This window comes from Condylura cristata, unplaced genomic scaffold, assembly GCF_000260355.1.
Source record: "Condylura cristata isolate star-nosed mole 26May11 unplaced genomic scaffold, ConCri1.0 scaffold00036, whole genome shotgun sequence".
Taxonomy (NCBI): Eukaryota; Metazoa; Chordata; class Mammalia; order Eulipotyphla; family Talpidae; genus Condylura; species Condylura cristata.
Window position 1 is genome coordinate 2,829,191 of NW_004567137.1, and position 14,203 is coordinate 2,843,393.

The window sequence follows — 14,203 nt, forward strand, 5'->3', positions numbered from 1 at the left end:
TCTCTGCTCAGGGAAGGACAGGACTGCACACATAATAGTGCAGTGCAAAGAGAGGGATCACTAAGGACACGGCTTGGGGTCTGGACGTGGTGGGTGACCCCAGATGCAAGTCAAAACCCATCTCATGAAGGTGTCAATAGTAGGCAGGCCCATGACCCCTAGCTGGATCTCAGACACTGATAAGGATCCAACAGCTCTGGGAGAGATGCGCCAATGAAAGGGTGACCAGGAGCTGGGAGGGAAATGCACTAAAAACCCCAAGCCCTGGAGTCCGTACAGCCAATTCTATTTGTGTGGTAGCCAGAGGTCAGGAAAGATGTTAAGGAGCTGACCTCCTGTTTATACACAGGCAAAGGCAGGACCAGGACAGCCCCTGGGTGCCGGAGCTCTAGCTACCACTCCTGTTAGAAGGCTGGCAGCAGCCTCTCACAAACTTAAAGGTAATTACAGGGTTGGGGAGCAAGCGATTTGGCTCTGATTCCAGAGGTCCATGTGCTTTAGGGTTCCACCCCCACCCATGATGAAAATCAACTCAATCACCACAGTGAGCCTTGTAGGAATAGATGGATAACATTCATGACCAGAAAAATGTGGATGTTACTTTGCTAAGATTACTCCAGCAAAGATTTTCCTAGTTCATAGAAATGTGGGGTGCACAAGAAGTGGTCCCTGTTGCATGAGATGTAACCTAAAGCTGACATTCTCAGGACCACAAAGGGAAAAATGCAAAAACTCATATGCTTGCCCATGATGTGGACATGCTGGGGCAGCTCTGGGTCTTGTGTTTGTGTCATAAGAGCCCCACTTTCCTTGCTGTAGTCACTTTTACCTGTCTTCTGATACTCACAGTAAAGAGCAACCTGGGAAAGAACTCTTGCTTCAGCACCTGTTTTTCTCTGGTCCTGCAGGCACAGAGGTGACCTTTTACTGAGCAGGTGCTGTGGCGTGGGGCTGGTCTCGGGCTCGAGCATCTCCTGACCTGTGTTTGGTTAAGTCACATGGGCCTCAGAGTCATCACCTGTGAAATGATGCTGTCACACTGATGTCACTGAACCCAACATGAACACTGCAGGTGAAAACATTTTGTAGAAAATCTAAGTTCTTTTGCTCACAAGAAGTTTTTGCAAGATGAATTCAGAGCCTGTAAGTTTGTTCCAGTGCCCACATGCTGACTGTCTTGCCTGACTGAAACAAGGTCTGCCAGCCAGCAGCTTGGAGTTGGCCTGGGAGGCTCAGCGCTGAGCAGCTTTGGCACAGCAGTGGGCTACAGCCCCATGGCAGTGTCTTCCTGTGCCGCACACAGTGGGGCCTGGCACCCTCCTGGCCCCACTTCTCTCCTGGCTTGTTAGCCTAGTGGGTCAGAAACAGTCATATCTAAATGTGTGCAACTATCTTGATCGTTTACACATGACACAACTGAAAGTCTAAACACCTGCTTTGATCTTGTGTGATGTTTAAGTGTGAAAGTTGGATACATTTACAAAACAGTCTGTCCTGTGTTTTGGGCAATGCCTATCTCAAAACTTGAAAGCAAACCCAAAAAACCTCACCAATAGAAATATTACAAACATAGTTTTTATTCTCATCTTACCTTCAATGAAAAAGGCCTCAGGCCAGCAAAACATTTTTGAAACTCAGTAACTGAACACAGCACTTGTTAGCCTGATGATTCTTTTTCTAGACAACTGCTGCATCATTTATATTTAAAAAAAATAACTAAAATCTATTTTTATCACTTTATTCCTTTTTAAAGCAATAGTAGCCCCTCACATTTTTTTAATATAAAAATCTAAATTATCTCTGGTAGTCCCCTGTGTCTTGTGTTGATATTTGTGCTAAGTGTTTGTTTCTCTAAAAGTTTTCAAAAATAAGTGCACTTCTAAAGAGGAAATAAATTCAAACAAAGACAAGAGGAAACAATCATAGTAATAGCAAAACAGTTTTTCTGAATGTTCTGACTCTTAGCAATTCAAAGAGAATGTCTGCAGTAGCCAAGGGCCTCCCGAACGAGCAAAGTCTCAGTTCCTGTGTCTGTACACCAGATGTGTGGGGACTGTTTCTCTGACAACAGAGACTAATGGATGGATTGTCTAGTTTTCTACAACAACACACCCATAAGTTAAACATAAAATGTTTTTAAATTTACAGATTAAGATGAAGATATACAGTGTTTAAACAACAGAAAAGGTATGCTATCATAAATAAGTAAAACCTTAGCAACCATGGAAAAGTTTTGAATATTCTACACTTGTTATTTTCCATTCAACTACCTGCTTATTAAATCATCTGATATAGTCATTCAAAAAACTGATTTATAACAAATGCCTTATTCTTAAACAGCACTATGTTTCAATAAATTTAAAGATTTAAAGCTATGCTAGTGGAAGTGTCAAAGAAAAATAACATAACTTGCTTTAATACAAAGGTTTTTTAATAAAAAAGTCAGTCTACATTAAATCAGGAAAATTCAATAAATCTGAATTATACAAGCTTTCTATATACTTAGAAAAACCAAAAACACATAGTTTATAATAAAACTCTTTAATTCAAAATAGAGTCTAATTTAAAGAAAATGCCATTACGCCCAGTTGATTAGATAGGGTTTTGTCATTTAAATCAAATGGCTGACCTGAAATACGGGAAATGTGTAATAGAGAAGATTCCATCTTAGGGTACTTCGCAAATGATATAGTTAATTTGCATCAGGAATCAAATTCTTAGCTTCTAAAGGGCAGACACAGTCTTGCTTTTAGATAGGCACTTAAGAAATGCTTTTGATGAGAAAACCCCAAAGGTTTAATCACTCTATTAAGTCCAGGGGAAAATGAAACTCTAAACCAAGTAAACTTTCCAGACCTGCCCTTCCACTGCCAAGACATCATAACTATTTCCAAATTCTTTCTGTTCAAAAGATTGAGGGAATCAGGAATTAACACAGTCTATTCTTATTCAATTAAAAAATAAACTTAAGTAATTCAGCCCATTTTTCTCCCATTCAAATTTGAATATTTTCTGTGCTAGAATAGCTACCATACTGGAGCTAGAAAATGCAGCAGTTTCCAAATATCTTACCCATTGGCTAACACACTAGGAAAACAGTCCTTTAAAAAACAAAGTGTGAGGTGGAGTGAGAAAAATCTCACAAATCTGAGAAAAAGTTAGACTTGTTTTAATAAGAGGCAGTTATAATTAGAAAAGTCAGTTAGTTGAATGGCGATAACCCTAGAATTTAAAAACTTCTCTTTCCAAGATATGATCTATACCATAGATGAACTATTTGATAAACACATAATAAATACCAAACACAGAGAGGAGGAGGAAGAGAAACAGGAAGGGAGGGTGGGGTGACACCAACCCAGGGGTCTATTGACATACCGCAGTCTCCTGGCAGCAACAGTGAAAAAGCTTTTGTAGAGTTGCATAATGGTCCTATGCCATTCTTCCCCATTAAGAGTATCCCTACAACTAGGTGACCATTTCAGATTCTGATCACATATTATTTGTAACAGTTATAATTGTATGTATAAAAAGTTCTATCAGTTAAGGGTAAAGACATAAGCTAGGCCATTCCTGGATCAAGTATTATTAACTTATGGAGCCAAAACCTCAGTTCTAGAATTAAAATGTTGGGCTAGGAAAGACTGAGTTCTTAGGCAAGTGGGCATCATCTCCCCAACCCTCTCATCACTTGGCCCCGGGCCTGCACTTAATGCCATTTACACCAACCACAGCAAGTGAGCCAAACATGAACAATCCTGCCGAGTGAGCTGGCCGCTCATGGACACCCGTCAGATAGGTGCACAACATGCCTACTGGGAAGTACGAGCCACTCAGCTCATTCACTCTGTTCAGGATCTTTGGTACATTTGGAGTGTGAGGAAATAAATAATGGCACAATAATGTGAGGGCAATCAAAGGGAGTAAATGTTAACCAGCCATGATATGTTAACAACTTTCTTCAAAACCAAAGGAAATAGCGCTTTGTTTTCTGCAAGTCCATTTTTACATGATCAGAAGTTTGACTTTTAAAAAAATAGTTTAATAAAAATACATGAGTTCTACAAGCAGCCTTCGTGGTCATTTCTAAATTTCAACTCAGCATAATCAAATTAAAATAATGCCATGTCCTCTTGTTAAAACAGAGGTCCTCCTGTCACAAGAAACGCAACTTTACACTCTATATAAGACAGTGCATCTCCCTATGAGTAGACATACTGGTGTATGAAGGTCATGGGTGTGTCTGAAGGCAAAGTAAATATACTGTGGGCTGTGCGAGTGGTGGCATTCACCTTCTTTATGAGAGACATGTCACTCCTTACTGTGCAGTTTGTGAGTAACATGATAAATTCTATTATTTTTAAATAGCCAGTGTATTTCCTCACTAAAATTTCTTAGAACCATTGTCGAAATTGCCTTCAAATGTATCCTGTGATGTCCAAACCAACAGGATAACGTCCTCTGTGGGAGATGGCTTTGTGGGTCACCAGGACCCGTAAGATTGGCGGGGAGACTGCAGCCTGAGGTGCTACCTATGGGTGGCCTACGCTGCTTGAAGTGTCGTCGTTTCTCCTGACTGACTAGAGGGGTTACAGTACAAAGCCACGGCACAGGCAGGATGGACCTTAATATGCATGTAGGCAGTGCAGTTAGGAAGGGATACACGTTTCTTTTATTCCAGTACCTTCATATAATAAAGTTAACAAAAATAATAAAATATATATTAAAAAAAAAAAAAGCCAGCTGGCACCGCCAACCAATTCCTGTAGTAAGTCTTAGAAATCCTAGTCCTGTAGAATTTCCTCCTGTGGTCGCGAGCACCGCCATCGTCCTGTAGTCAGTGGGCTGTGGCCTACGCAAGCGAGCCTGCCGATGCAGCTACCTGAGTTCTCCTGTCGTGGGGGAAGGTGGTCTTCGTTCACAATTTCCCAGCTTTCATGTAGGTGGGGATGGAGCCACGCTGAGTCAACCCTTCAAACCTTTTATAGGTATAATTGAGAAAAACCCAGTCTTTGGATTTGTAGTCTGGTTCTGTGGTATTTGGCACTAGGGAGTTAGAAAAAGTAACCAAGAGCAAAGAAACGTCATGAATGAGAATGTCATCATCTTCACAGACTTTACAAACTGTTAGCGGTGCTGCAGATGGTCTTACCTGGTTGTAAAATGTCAGATTCCGGAAAGTCGTCAAAATTTGAAGTGTCATCAATGCTTTTGATTTCTATTGGGATTGCTGCTGGCCTTTCCCTACAAAAAGTATGGAACACTCTCAGTCAATTTTTGGGAATTGTTAATATTACAGAAAATGACTCTATTTGCAAATCCTGCAAGCTGTTCCATAGATAATAGAAGATCCAAAAGAAAGTTATTATGGATTTGAAAATAGTTTCATGTATATACAGCTGAATATAATTTTTAATGAAGATATTATCACTTGGCATTTTAATTTCTTTTACACCAAGATTTCCTCATGTTTTTTTCTTTAAATGGAAAAATAGGATTTAATGAAAGGGGAAAACAGAAGATTTTACTTGAAAGATTTTATTATTAAATGAAGTATGTTGTATGTGGGGGCTGAATCCTACCTAATGCTGGAATCTCTATTCTTCTAGAAAAAGATCCATAAATCAAAGTTAATTTGGGAATCTAAGGAATACAAAGGGTAACAGGATCAAACATTTGTGATAACACCTTGACATGTTAGTTTTAAGGGAACCAGGACATTAGGTCTAAAAATTCAGTCATGCAAATGACTTAAAGAAAGTATCATTTTTAAAATTACTTTATTTTTCCAACAAATACTCACTGGATCTGTAAGGTCATAAATTGGCAAAAGTATATAAGTATAAAATGATATACATCTCCTCTTCTCCAAATTATCCCAACTTATGTATACTTAATATATGAACACAATAAACTTCACTAGTTTAGTGGAAAGAACTGTCTGCCCTGAGTTCCAGTCACTTGCTATCAGCTGCAGAGCCAACAGCATGACATTAAACAGGCAAGTCTTGCTCTGTTACTGTCTCCTCACCTCAAAATCAAGGGACTGGCCCAGTACTCTCTAAGCACCTTCAGCTTTACAGGGTCTGCAGCTTTGCGCAGCAAGATGATCTGTGGACAGCTCAGCTTGGCACAGCAGTTGCCGAGTTGGGACTCAGAGCCAGTGCCTGGCCCAGTTGCAGCCAGTAGTTCTAGCAAGCTCCTCACTGACTGTGGGCTGCTAGCTCATCAGAACATCAGAACTAGGCCCTGGTCTCTTGCTTGTAAAGCAGACTTAAGGACAAATTTTTTGAAGTCTATTAAGAAGATAAGAAAGGTACATCCAGTAAGAACAGTGCTGGACATACAATTATTGACTCAAGGGGCTTGTGCACAGCAAGGCAGAGGCAGCAGCCACACAAGCTGTCAAGGAGAGAGGAAAGTAGATGGGGGGAGAAGGAATTTCAGTCTCAAGGACCAGCTCCCTTGAGGTGGGAGCAGTCAAGATGACAAGATGTGAACTGCATAGATGAGGCCACACAACCCTTAATTTTATCCCAGAGTAAAGGGAAAAAAGAAAATGGCACGATCACATTCAAGACTCCCAGACTTTTGAGATGTGAACAGACCAGAATTGTTGAAGGCAGTTGGGCCATATGCGGAACAAAAGTCACTAGTCATGTGCATTATTTAACTTTCCTGACAATGTTTACGACAATGCTTCTACCCATTCTGCTCTCTGGGCCCTGAAAGGATGGGTCCAAATACAGTGGCTTAGACCCCACCTACTCTGCCAGGGCTGAAGCCAGCAGGGACAGGGTGTCCTGGGACCTTCTTGTTGGTGATGGTTGGGGAGCTGTTGAAGACGTAGGTGAGGAGGGGACAAGGCTTGTGTGCCCTGAACTTGGTTGTGGGGGCCGGCAGAGCTCACTACCAGCCTCTCTCCTGCCATGTGTGTAGTTTATTGCTAAGCTGTTGTCCAGCAGAGGCAGCAGCTATATACTGGGCTGGCTCCGAGTATTTATTGCTGTACATAGTATGTATATGTGATTTATAAGGTTTTCTTTCTTTTGTTTATGTTCAATAAACAAAATCAATCAATCAATGGAACATATTTTCCTCTAAATGAACAGAGGATACACAGTGTAGGATATTAGAAAGGACAAATGTAAGAACGTAGACACATCTGCATCATGCCAGTGGCCTCTCTCTGGTAGCTCCGAGTCTGAAATCTAAATTGGCATGCAATGTGGGTTCCCTGAGTGCCACAAAAGCCATTCAACTCTGGCTGCTGTCATCTCACTGACGTAATTCAGAAAACACTGGTTCAACAACAATGTTGTACTGGTGACTCTTGTATTTAATCTAGCAGGGACAGAGGCAAATGAATCATGATCTCCAGAAATCTGTTCTACCCAGACTTTTCCCATCAAAGCCTGTGAACATACCTGATGTGACCCCAGTCTACACCTTCAAAAAAGGGATGACCTTTTATTTCTTCTACGCCACTATTGCCAATTCTATTTTCAGAATCGATGCAAAATCTGGAAAAGGGAAGCAGAAATCATATGTAAATGATACTCTGTACATGTCAACTGTGTGTGAATGTGTGTATGTGTGTGGGGGGGGGGGAATCATGTGTAATTGTACCACAAGAGGTAATAACTAAATAGTTCAAAGCTATTCTGGCACATTCATGTAAAAAAAATTATTATTGTGTTCCTACAGTAGTTGCTATTTTACCACCTCCCTCCCCCCATTTACTGTATTGAGAGCGTTTCCCAAAGCATGACAGATTACATGTACTTATGTAACTTCATTTTCTAAATTTTGCATGTGGAAATACAACTTATTTTGCCAGTCCACTACTTATTGTTGAACAGTTAGACAGTTTTCTATTTTTCATTACTAAAAATATGATACACATATTAAGCCTAGATGTTCACAGACATCTGGTTATCTGCAGCAGCACAAATCTTGGAAGCAGATATACTGCATCGAAGTTTAAACCCCTGGCTGCTACCAGGGGCAACCCTGATTTCAGCTCCTTTAAGCCACTCACAGCAGTCCTGGGACGTGACATCTCAGGTGACCAGAGTAGAATGCAGACTGTGAAGCCCCACTACTGACCGCACTGTTAACTGCATGCTTCCTTTTAAGAGTCTGCATTTCTTAAAAAAACACCTTTTCCTCATGGATCTCTCTGGCTGTATATAGATCAATGGTAGTTTTTCTTCTTTCCATAAAAAGTGACACGGGCAATTTAATCTTTTGGGTACCTGTGAAGTTTTAACATACCACATACTCCTCTGGGAATTTAACCACTTACCTAAGAATTAAATCCTTGGCTTTCTCAGATATAGGAACCTCTGGAGGAAAAACCAGAGTTTCTTTCCAGCTCATCACTTTTCTGTATGTTTCTTGAGGTGTTTCAGAGCAAAAAGGCGGATATCCTGCATATCAAGAGAAACAAAAGTTTTATCAAGTTTATATGATCCAATGCGACTCCCTCCTATATATTTGTTACAAGAAACAAGAGTGTTCTATTTAACAATTTAATAAAATTTTGTTTAATAAAACCAGCAATTTATACCATAACTATTGATGCTAATTAATAAAGGATTTAAAGCACTTTGTCTGCCCCCCATACCCAAAGGTCATCCAGATATAATTCTGACATGAACCTTCTGGTCAAGTTAAATACTTTCCTCCCAAAAGAGGATCCCAGAGAGCTCACTGGTATCTATCATGGTTTATTTAACACTGAGGGTATCAGAAATCAGTTCAAAAAACTTGAAAAAGCTGAGCTGATGACATCTGCTATCAATCACTGGTATTCAAGGAAACCTATATATTAAGCTCATAAATGAACAGTAAGACCTACCTATAAGCATTTCATACATAATGACTCCCAGAGACCACCAGTCACACAACTTGTTGTAGCCAGTCTGCATGAACACTTCTGGAGCAATATAATCCGGTGTTCCGACTGTGGAATATGCCTACAAGGGAACAGCTTGTCAGGATAGCATTCTTTTTTTTCTTTTTTTTTTTTTTTTAAAGATGTATTTATTTGTGCATACAGAACTGGGGTACAGGCCAGAGGCTCAGGGGTGGCGAGAGGCTTCACCAGAGACAGAGTGGGGAGAACAGGCAGATCGACGAAGTACACTGCTGAGGGGAGCAGCGGGTGGGTCAGGAGAGGTCTGCCACACCATGTGGTCACCTCCGGGGCAGGCGGGGATCGAACTCATGCAGAAGCGGCTTTAGCTTCTTAGTGCTGTGCTTTAACCCACTGCGCCACCAGGGAGGGCCCCAGAATAGCATTCTTAACATCTTTATTTTTGAAAGGCTCACGGAAAAAGCAGTATATATACAAGTTCATTTCTCACTTAGGCTTCTTCATGTTTGTAATGTATAATGCAATGGTAGGTACTGAGAGAACATGCTACTTAACATGTGATTTCTACCTGCTATGAAGTTCAACTAAATATATTTGTATATTTTAGCCATAAACTCATTTCCAAAAGAATGACAATTTTGATTCCAGTGGCCTGGTTCTCAGGGAAGTCAGCTGACCCTCTGAGCCACAGCATCTACCTCCACAAAGCTGGATTAGTAATACCTGCTTGAAATGAGGAGCAGATAAGAGCAGGAATGCACTTGGTAAACACCATCCTACTGTAGAGACAGCACTATTTCCAATATAAACCTCATCCTGGGCACTACTTCTCCACTAAGAAGCAGTACAACTTTTCATTTTTAATTCATATAAAACCTTACAGAAACTATTTAAAACAACAGTTCTTAACTAAGAGTATTATTTCAGGAGCCATTTGAAAATGTGTGGCTGTAAGATTTTGTCATTTCAATAATGACTAGTATTTAGTGGGCAGGGGAACCAAGTTTTAAAGAAATTTCCAAAAGAGCATCATTTCCCCTTCCCTGGGAAATACTGACAGCAGTTGTCAAGATGACCCCAGAAGAGCACAACATGCACGGGAGTCACGGCCATGGGCGATTCTATGAATAGGTACAGATTTGCCACCATGTTTTAAAGCACTATTAACTTTTCCTGTAAAAGGAGGGAATGCCCCAGTTCTTTCCTCAGTTGTAAAACCTGATATAAAAGCAACAGATTTAAAAGTAGAATGAAGTTTCTGTCTTAATGTCTACTTCAAATACATTAAAGTTCTTTAAAAAAAAAAAAACACAACACTAAATATTTTATAAACACAAGAAACTCACAATTACCTGAGCTTCAAGATGAGACTAAGCCTAATAATATAAAAGATCATTCTATTTTGTTTGAGAAAGCAGTAAAAATTATCTTTTCAGTCTTTTTTCCTTCTTGAAAGAATGCTGAATTAGTTTCTTTTCATCACCCAAATTCCACAATATTTACAGAATATTTACCTGTCATACCTAACCTTGAGAATGTATGTGGACCTAATCAGTAACAGGGCAAAGGGCAAGGTAGACCCATGTTTGCTCAGCAACAGAGGACTAACAGCTTGGTTACCAGCAGGCACACATTATGGAATCACAGTAGTTAATTCCACACCACAGGAGGGAGTAATTCGCTGTAGTAAAGTCTGTTTTCTACTATTATCTGCTGTAACACTGTTAACAAGCAATTTTCCTGTTACTCTGTCTAGAAAGAAGTTCTTAGAAACCTGCAAAAGAATGCTTGTGCTGCTTTACACATTGCGTTGTGTTGGGAATGAAGATGGGAAAGGGAATCACCGGTCACCGTCATCTCAAAGCCACGTGCAGTGCTAGTTACCAGCAACCAGATGACTCAACTATAAGCATTTTCAATCAAAACTCAAATTGAAAATCATAAAACTCGGCATTACATACCACAGGCAAGCAAATGTTAGACTATGAAGACTGTGATTCAGATTAAGTACTGTCATTGCTACAAAGTACTAATTGCTGTAAAGATGCAAAAATAATCAAGCAAAAACCAAACTGGATTTCAGAACCACAGAAAAGTTTCTTAAAAACTTGGCTAACTCACCAGTTGTCTCCTGTTCTTCTTCCATGTTTCTGCTTTCCTCTTTGAGTTCATGTTCTGAAATGCTAATTTTAACAAGACAGAACTATAATCAGGAGGGGAAACCTCTCATCAAAAAATAAATTCACACACAGATATTTAAAATACATTGGGGGAGAGTTTTCAGTTCTTGACAGTTCTGACTTAAGTCAATTACCATTTAACCCCAAAATGTAAACTCACAGAAGTCCCTTGGTGGATTATGTGTAAGGTTTCTGTAGAATTCAGTCCTGTGGGCTTTCTTTAATCCTGTGCATAAACCAAAATCAGATAATTTCACGTGCCCCTAAAATTAAAATAAAATACAGTAAAATTAAGAGTATATGTTCACCTTAAAGACAAAACCTTGCTGTCAACACTATTTTATTTTATTTTATTTTAAAAAGATTTATTTGTTTATTCATACAAGAACTGGGGTACTGGCCAGAGATGCAGAAGGTGACAGCATCTACCAGGGAAAGCATGGAACAGAACAGACCTACCATAATACACTGCTGAAGGGAGCAGTGGGTGAGACAGGAGAGGTCTGCCACATCATGTGGGTCACCACCTTGGCCAGGGATCTAATCTGTGCGGCAGTGGCTGTGGACAGTTTCACAAAGCTGCACCCTAGCTCCTTGCACCACCAGGGAGGCCCTGTACCAAAACTCCATTTTGGTAAACTCCAAAAATGTACTTATAAAAATACTTAGCTTAGGGCCCTCCCTAGTGGCACAGCGGGTTAAAGCATGGAAGACCTCTCTTGACCCACCCACTGCTCCCTCAGCAGTGCACTTCGTCGATCTGCCTGTTCTGCTCCCCACTCTGTCTCTGGTGAATCCTCTCACCGCCTCTGCACCTCTGGCCTGTATCCCAGTTCTGTATGTATAAATAAATCTTAAAAAAAAAATCCTTAGCTTAAATATCATACAGGTGAAATGTAAAATTATTAACATTTGATAATTCTAGAAAGGAGAACGTGCAAAATAACAGTAGCTATATTCCCTTGTTGGCTTCTCAATTAAGAAGTCCTCCCTTGAGCTGGAAAAGATCATGCTGAATGAGATAAGCCAGAAAGAGAAAGAAAGAAGTCCTCCCTATTGTTCTATGAAACAATGCAAAAATAGCATGCTGCAGTTGCCCATTCCAGTCACAGAATCAGCTCTTTTCACCTTCTTAAAATAACCAGCAACTGCATAGTACATAATTTTGCTCACGTGCCTTGGCGTCCAGTAAAAGGTTGTCTGGTTTAATATCCCGATGGATAAACCCCAACTGGTGGATTGCATCTATTGCCAGAACAGTCTCTGAAATGTAGAACTGTGTTTCCTCCTCAGTCAAAGTATCTTTCTTCATTAGCAACGTCATCATGTCGCCTAAATGAAGGGATATCTGTCAGGAAAGGCACATGCCTCCAAAGGGCACACCTGAAGAAAGCATCTTTGATCCCCTAACAAGTGTGCCTGATGTTTTGCACATTAGTATCTACCCTCCACCCATTTCTAAGACCAAATGAAAAAATATCACAGAAGAAACAAAAGTTTTGACAATGAATGGTTTTAAGCTAGAAAATATATGAAATCAAACCAGAGTCAAGCTGATGAGAAAGTAATATCCACCACCCAGCACCGAGAATAAGTGGACTGACTGTGGCACAGGTCAGACCTCACGGGTAAATCCTAAGCATAGCAGAACAAGTGCGTGCATTCCCATTAGACCTTTAAAAAGAACGGAGCTCTTTCAACCCCTAAAAGAACATCATCCCAGGAGAAGACTTGCACACATTCTTTGATTTTTCAAAGATTTTTTTTAAAAAGGGCAGGAATAAACTTTGCAGTCGATAACTGTGGCTTTTGTTCATGTGTACTGTGGGTGTTTTCAAAGAATTAACACATGCACTGTTTTCTGCCTACTCTGTCCCCCAGCCCTTCCTTCTGGGCAGCAGTCATGGTTTGCTCTGCTGGGTATCCTTCCAGTCTATTTTTTAATGTGTCTGACTCATGTATTCATCCATCAAGTCTACCTGCATGTATACTTGCACAGTTCTCTTCATCACTCCACTCTATTTGAGTTTACAGTTACCACTCCTTTTAGATTTCTGTGAACCACTTCATTATACTACATTTTATATCTATTTTACTGATGCACATTCATTTTGCATCCAGGTTTTCAATGTGTGACCCCTGAGGCACATGTGGAGAGAACCTCTGAGAGCACAGTGGGATGGGGCGGCCACCTGTTGGCTTTACTGGGATGTATGAAATTGCTCTCCACGTACAAGAGGCCAGTCATACCACCTCATCGAATTTGTCTTTCTACTAACCAGGAGTAAGAAATGGCATCTCATTCTTGTTTCACTGGGCACTTTGCTAACTATGGAGGAAGTGAGCACCTGCACATGCTTACAGATGTGAAGTGTTTCTCCTCTTCTACATGTGATCACGGGTTGTGTATCTTTTTCTCTAGTGATTTATTTCCTTTAGTGATTTACTTCTTATGGCTAGACTTCTAATAATCTAATTATACAGAGAAACACAGAATGGTAGCTCTGAAAATGTGCTGACTTTATTACTCCTTCAAAGTAATTTGATGTGTTATCAAAACGAGTATCCCCATGGGTGGAAATGCTGAAAAACTACGACTGACCATGTAAAACCCCAAGCAAGGAAGATCAAAGGAAACCTTATCAGTAAATCACAATTACATAGGAAGATGTGTGCTTGTATCAATCTCCACTGTTGCTTTTACCTCCAGGGAGGAACTCCATGATCAGATAAAGGTTCCGCTTATCTTGAAAACTGTAAAACATCTTCACCACCCAGGCGCCATCTGCTTCTACCAAGATATCTCTTTCTGCACGGATATGGGCCACCTAGGTGAATGTTTTGAAAAAAATAATTATAACACATTACACATTTTCAAGTCCACAATTATCCATTCAGTTCCTTTACAACATGGAAGGAAGGGCAGTTTTAGAAAAGATCTGAAACATACAGACACTTTTCAAGGACTCCTTAAATCTGGGAAATCTCAGAAGAAAGTGTTTTATCTAAGACTTCTGGGCTGATAAAGTGGGACCCAAAGGCCTATGTGGCAGAAACATGATCTTAAAACATTCCAACCAGAATCTCTACTCAGCAAAGAATCTTAACTAGTCAGGCTCAAATTTAGGGCAATGGTCTGATTGCT

The 14,203-nt window shown here is 40.2% G+C and overlaps 1 protein-coding gene across 2 annotated transcripts in view; it reads right to left on the bottom strand.

Annotated features, from left to right (window-relative positions):
- Positions 1-1,557: 1,557 nt before the first annotated feature.
- STK38L (serine/threonine kinase 38 like) overlaps positions 1,558-14,203 on the bottom strand; it is a 69,181-nt gene continuing 56,535 nt past the window's right edge. For both annotated transcript variants that reach the window (XM_012732893.1, XM_004693190.2), the window contains 9 exons: positions 13,763-13,886; positions 12,236-12,390; positions 11,219-11,321; positions 11,000-11,061; positions 8,861-8,978; positions 8,306-8,429; positions 7,425-7,520; positions 5,150-5,241; positions 1,558-5,043 (listed from right to left, as the gene is read on the bottom strand). In XM_012732893.1, coding sequence (XP_012588347.1) covers positions 4,916-5,043; positions 5,150-5,241; positions 7,425-7,520; positions 8,306-8,429; positions 8,861-8,978; positions 11,000-11,061; positions 11,219-11,321; positions 12,236-12,390; positions 13,763-13,886 — 1,002 coding nt within the window. In that variant the 3' untranslated portion in view covers positions 1,558-4,915. The remainder of the gene's footprint in view (positions 5,044-5,149; positions 5,242-7,424; positions 7,521-8,305; positions 8,430-8,860; positions 8,979-10,999; positions 11,062-11,218; positions 11,322-12,235; positions 12,391-13,762; positions 13,887-14,203) is intronic.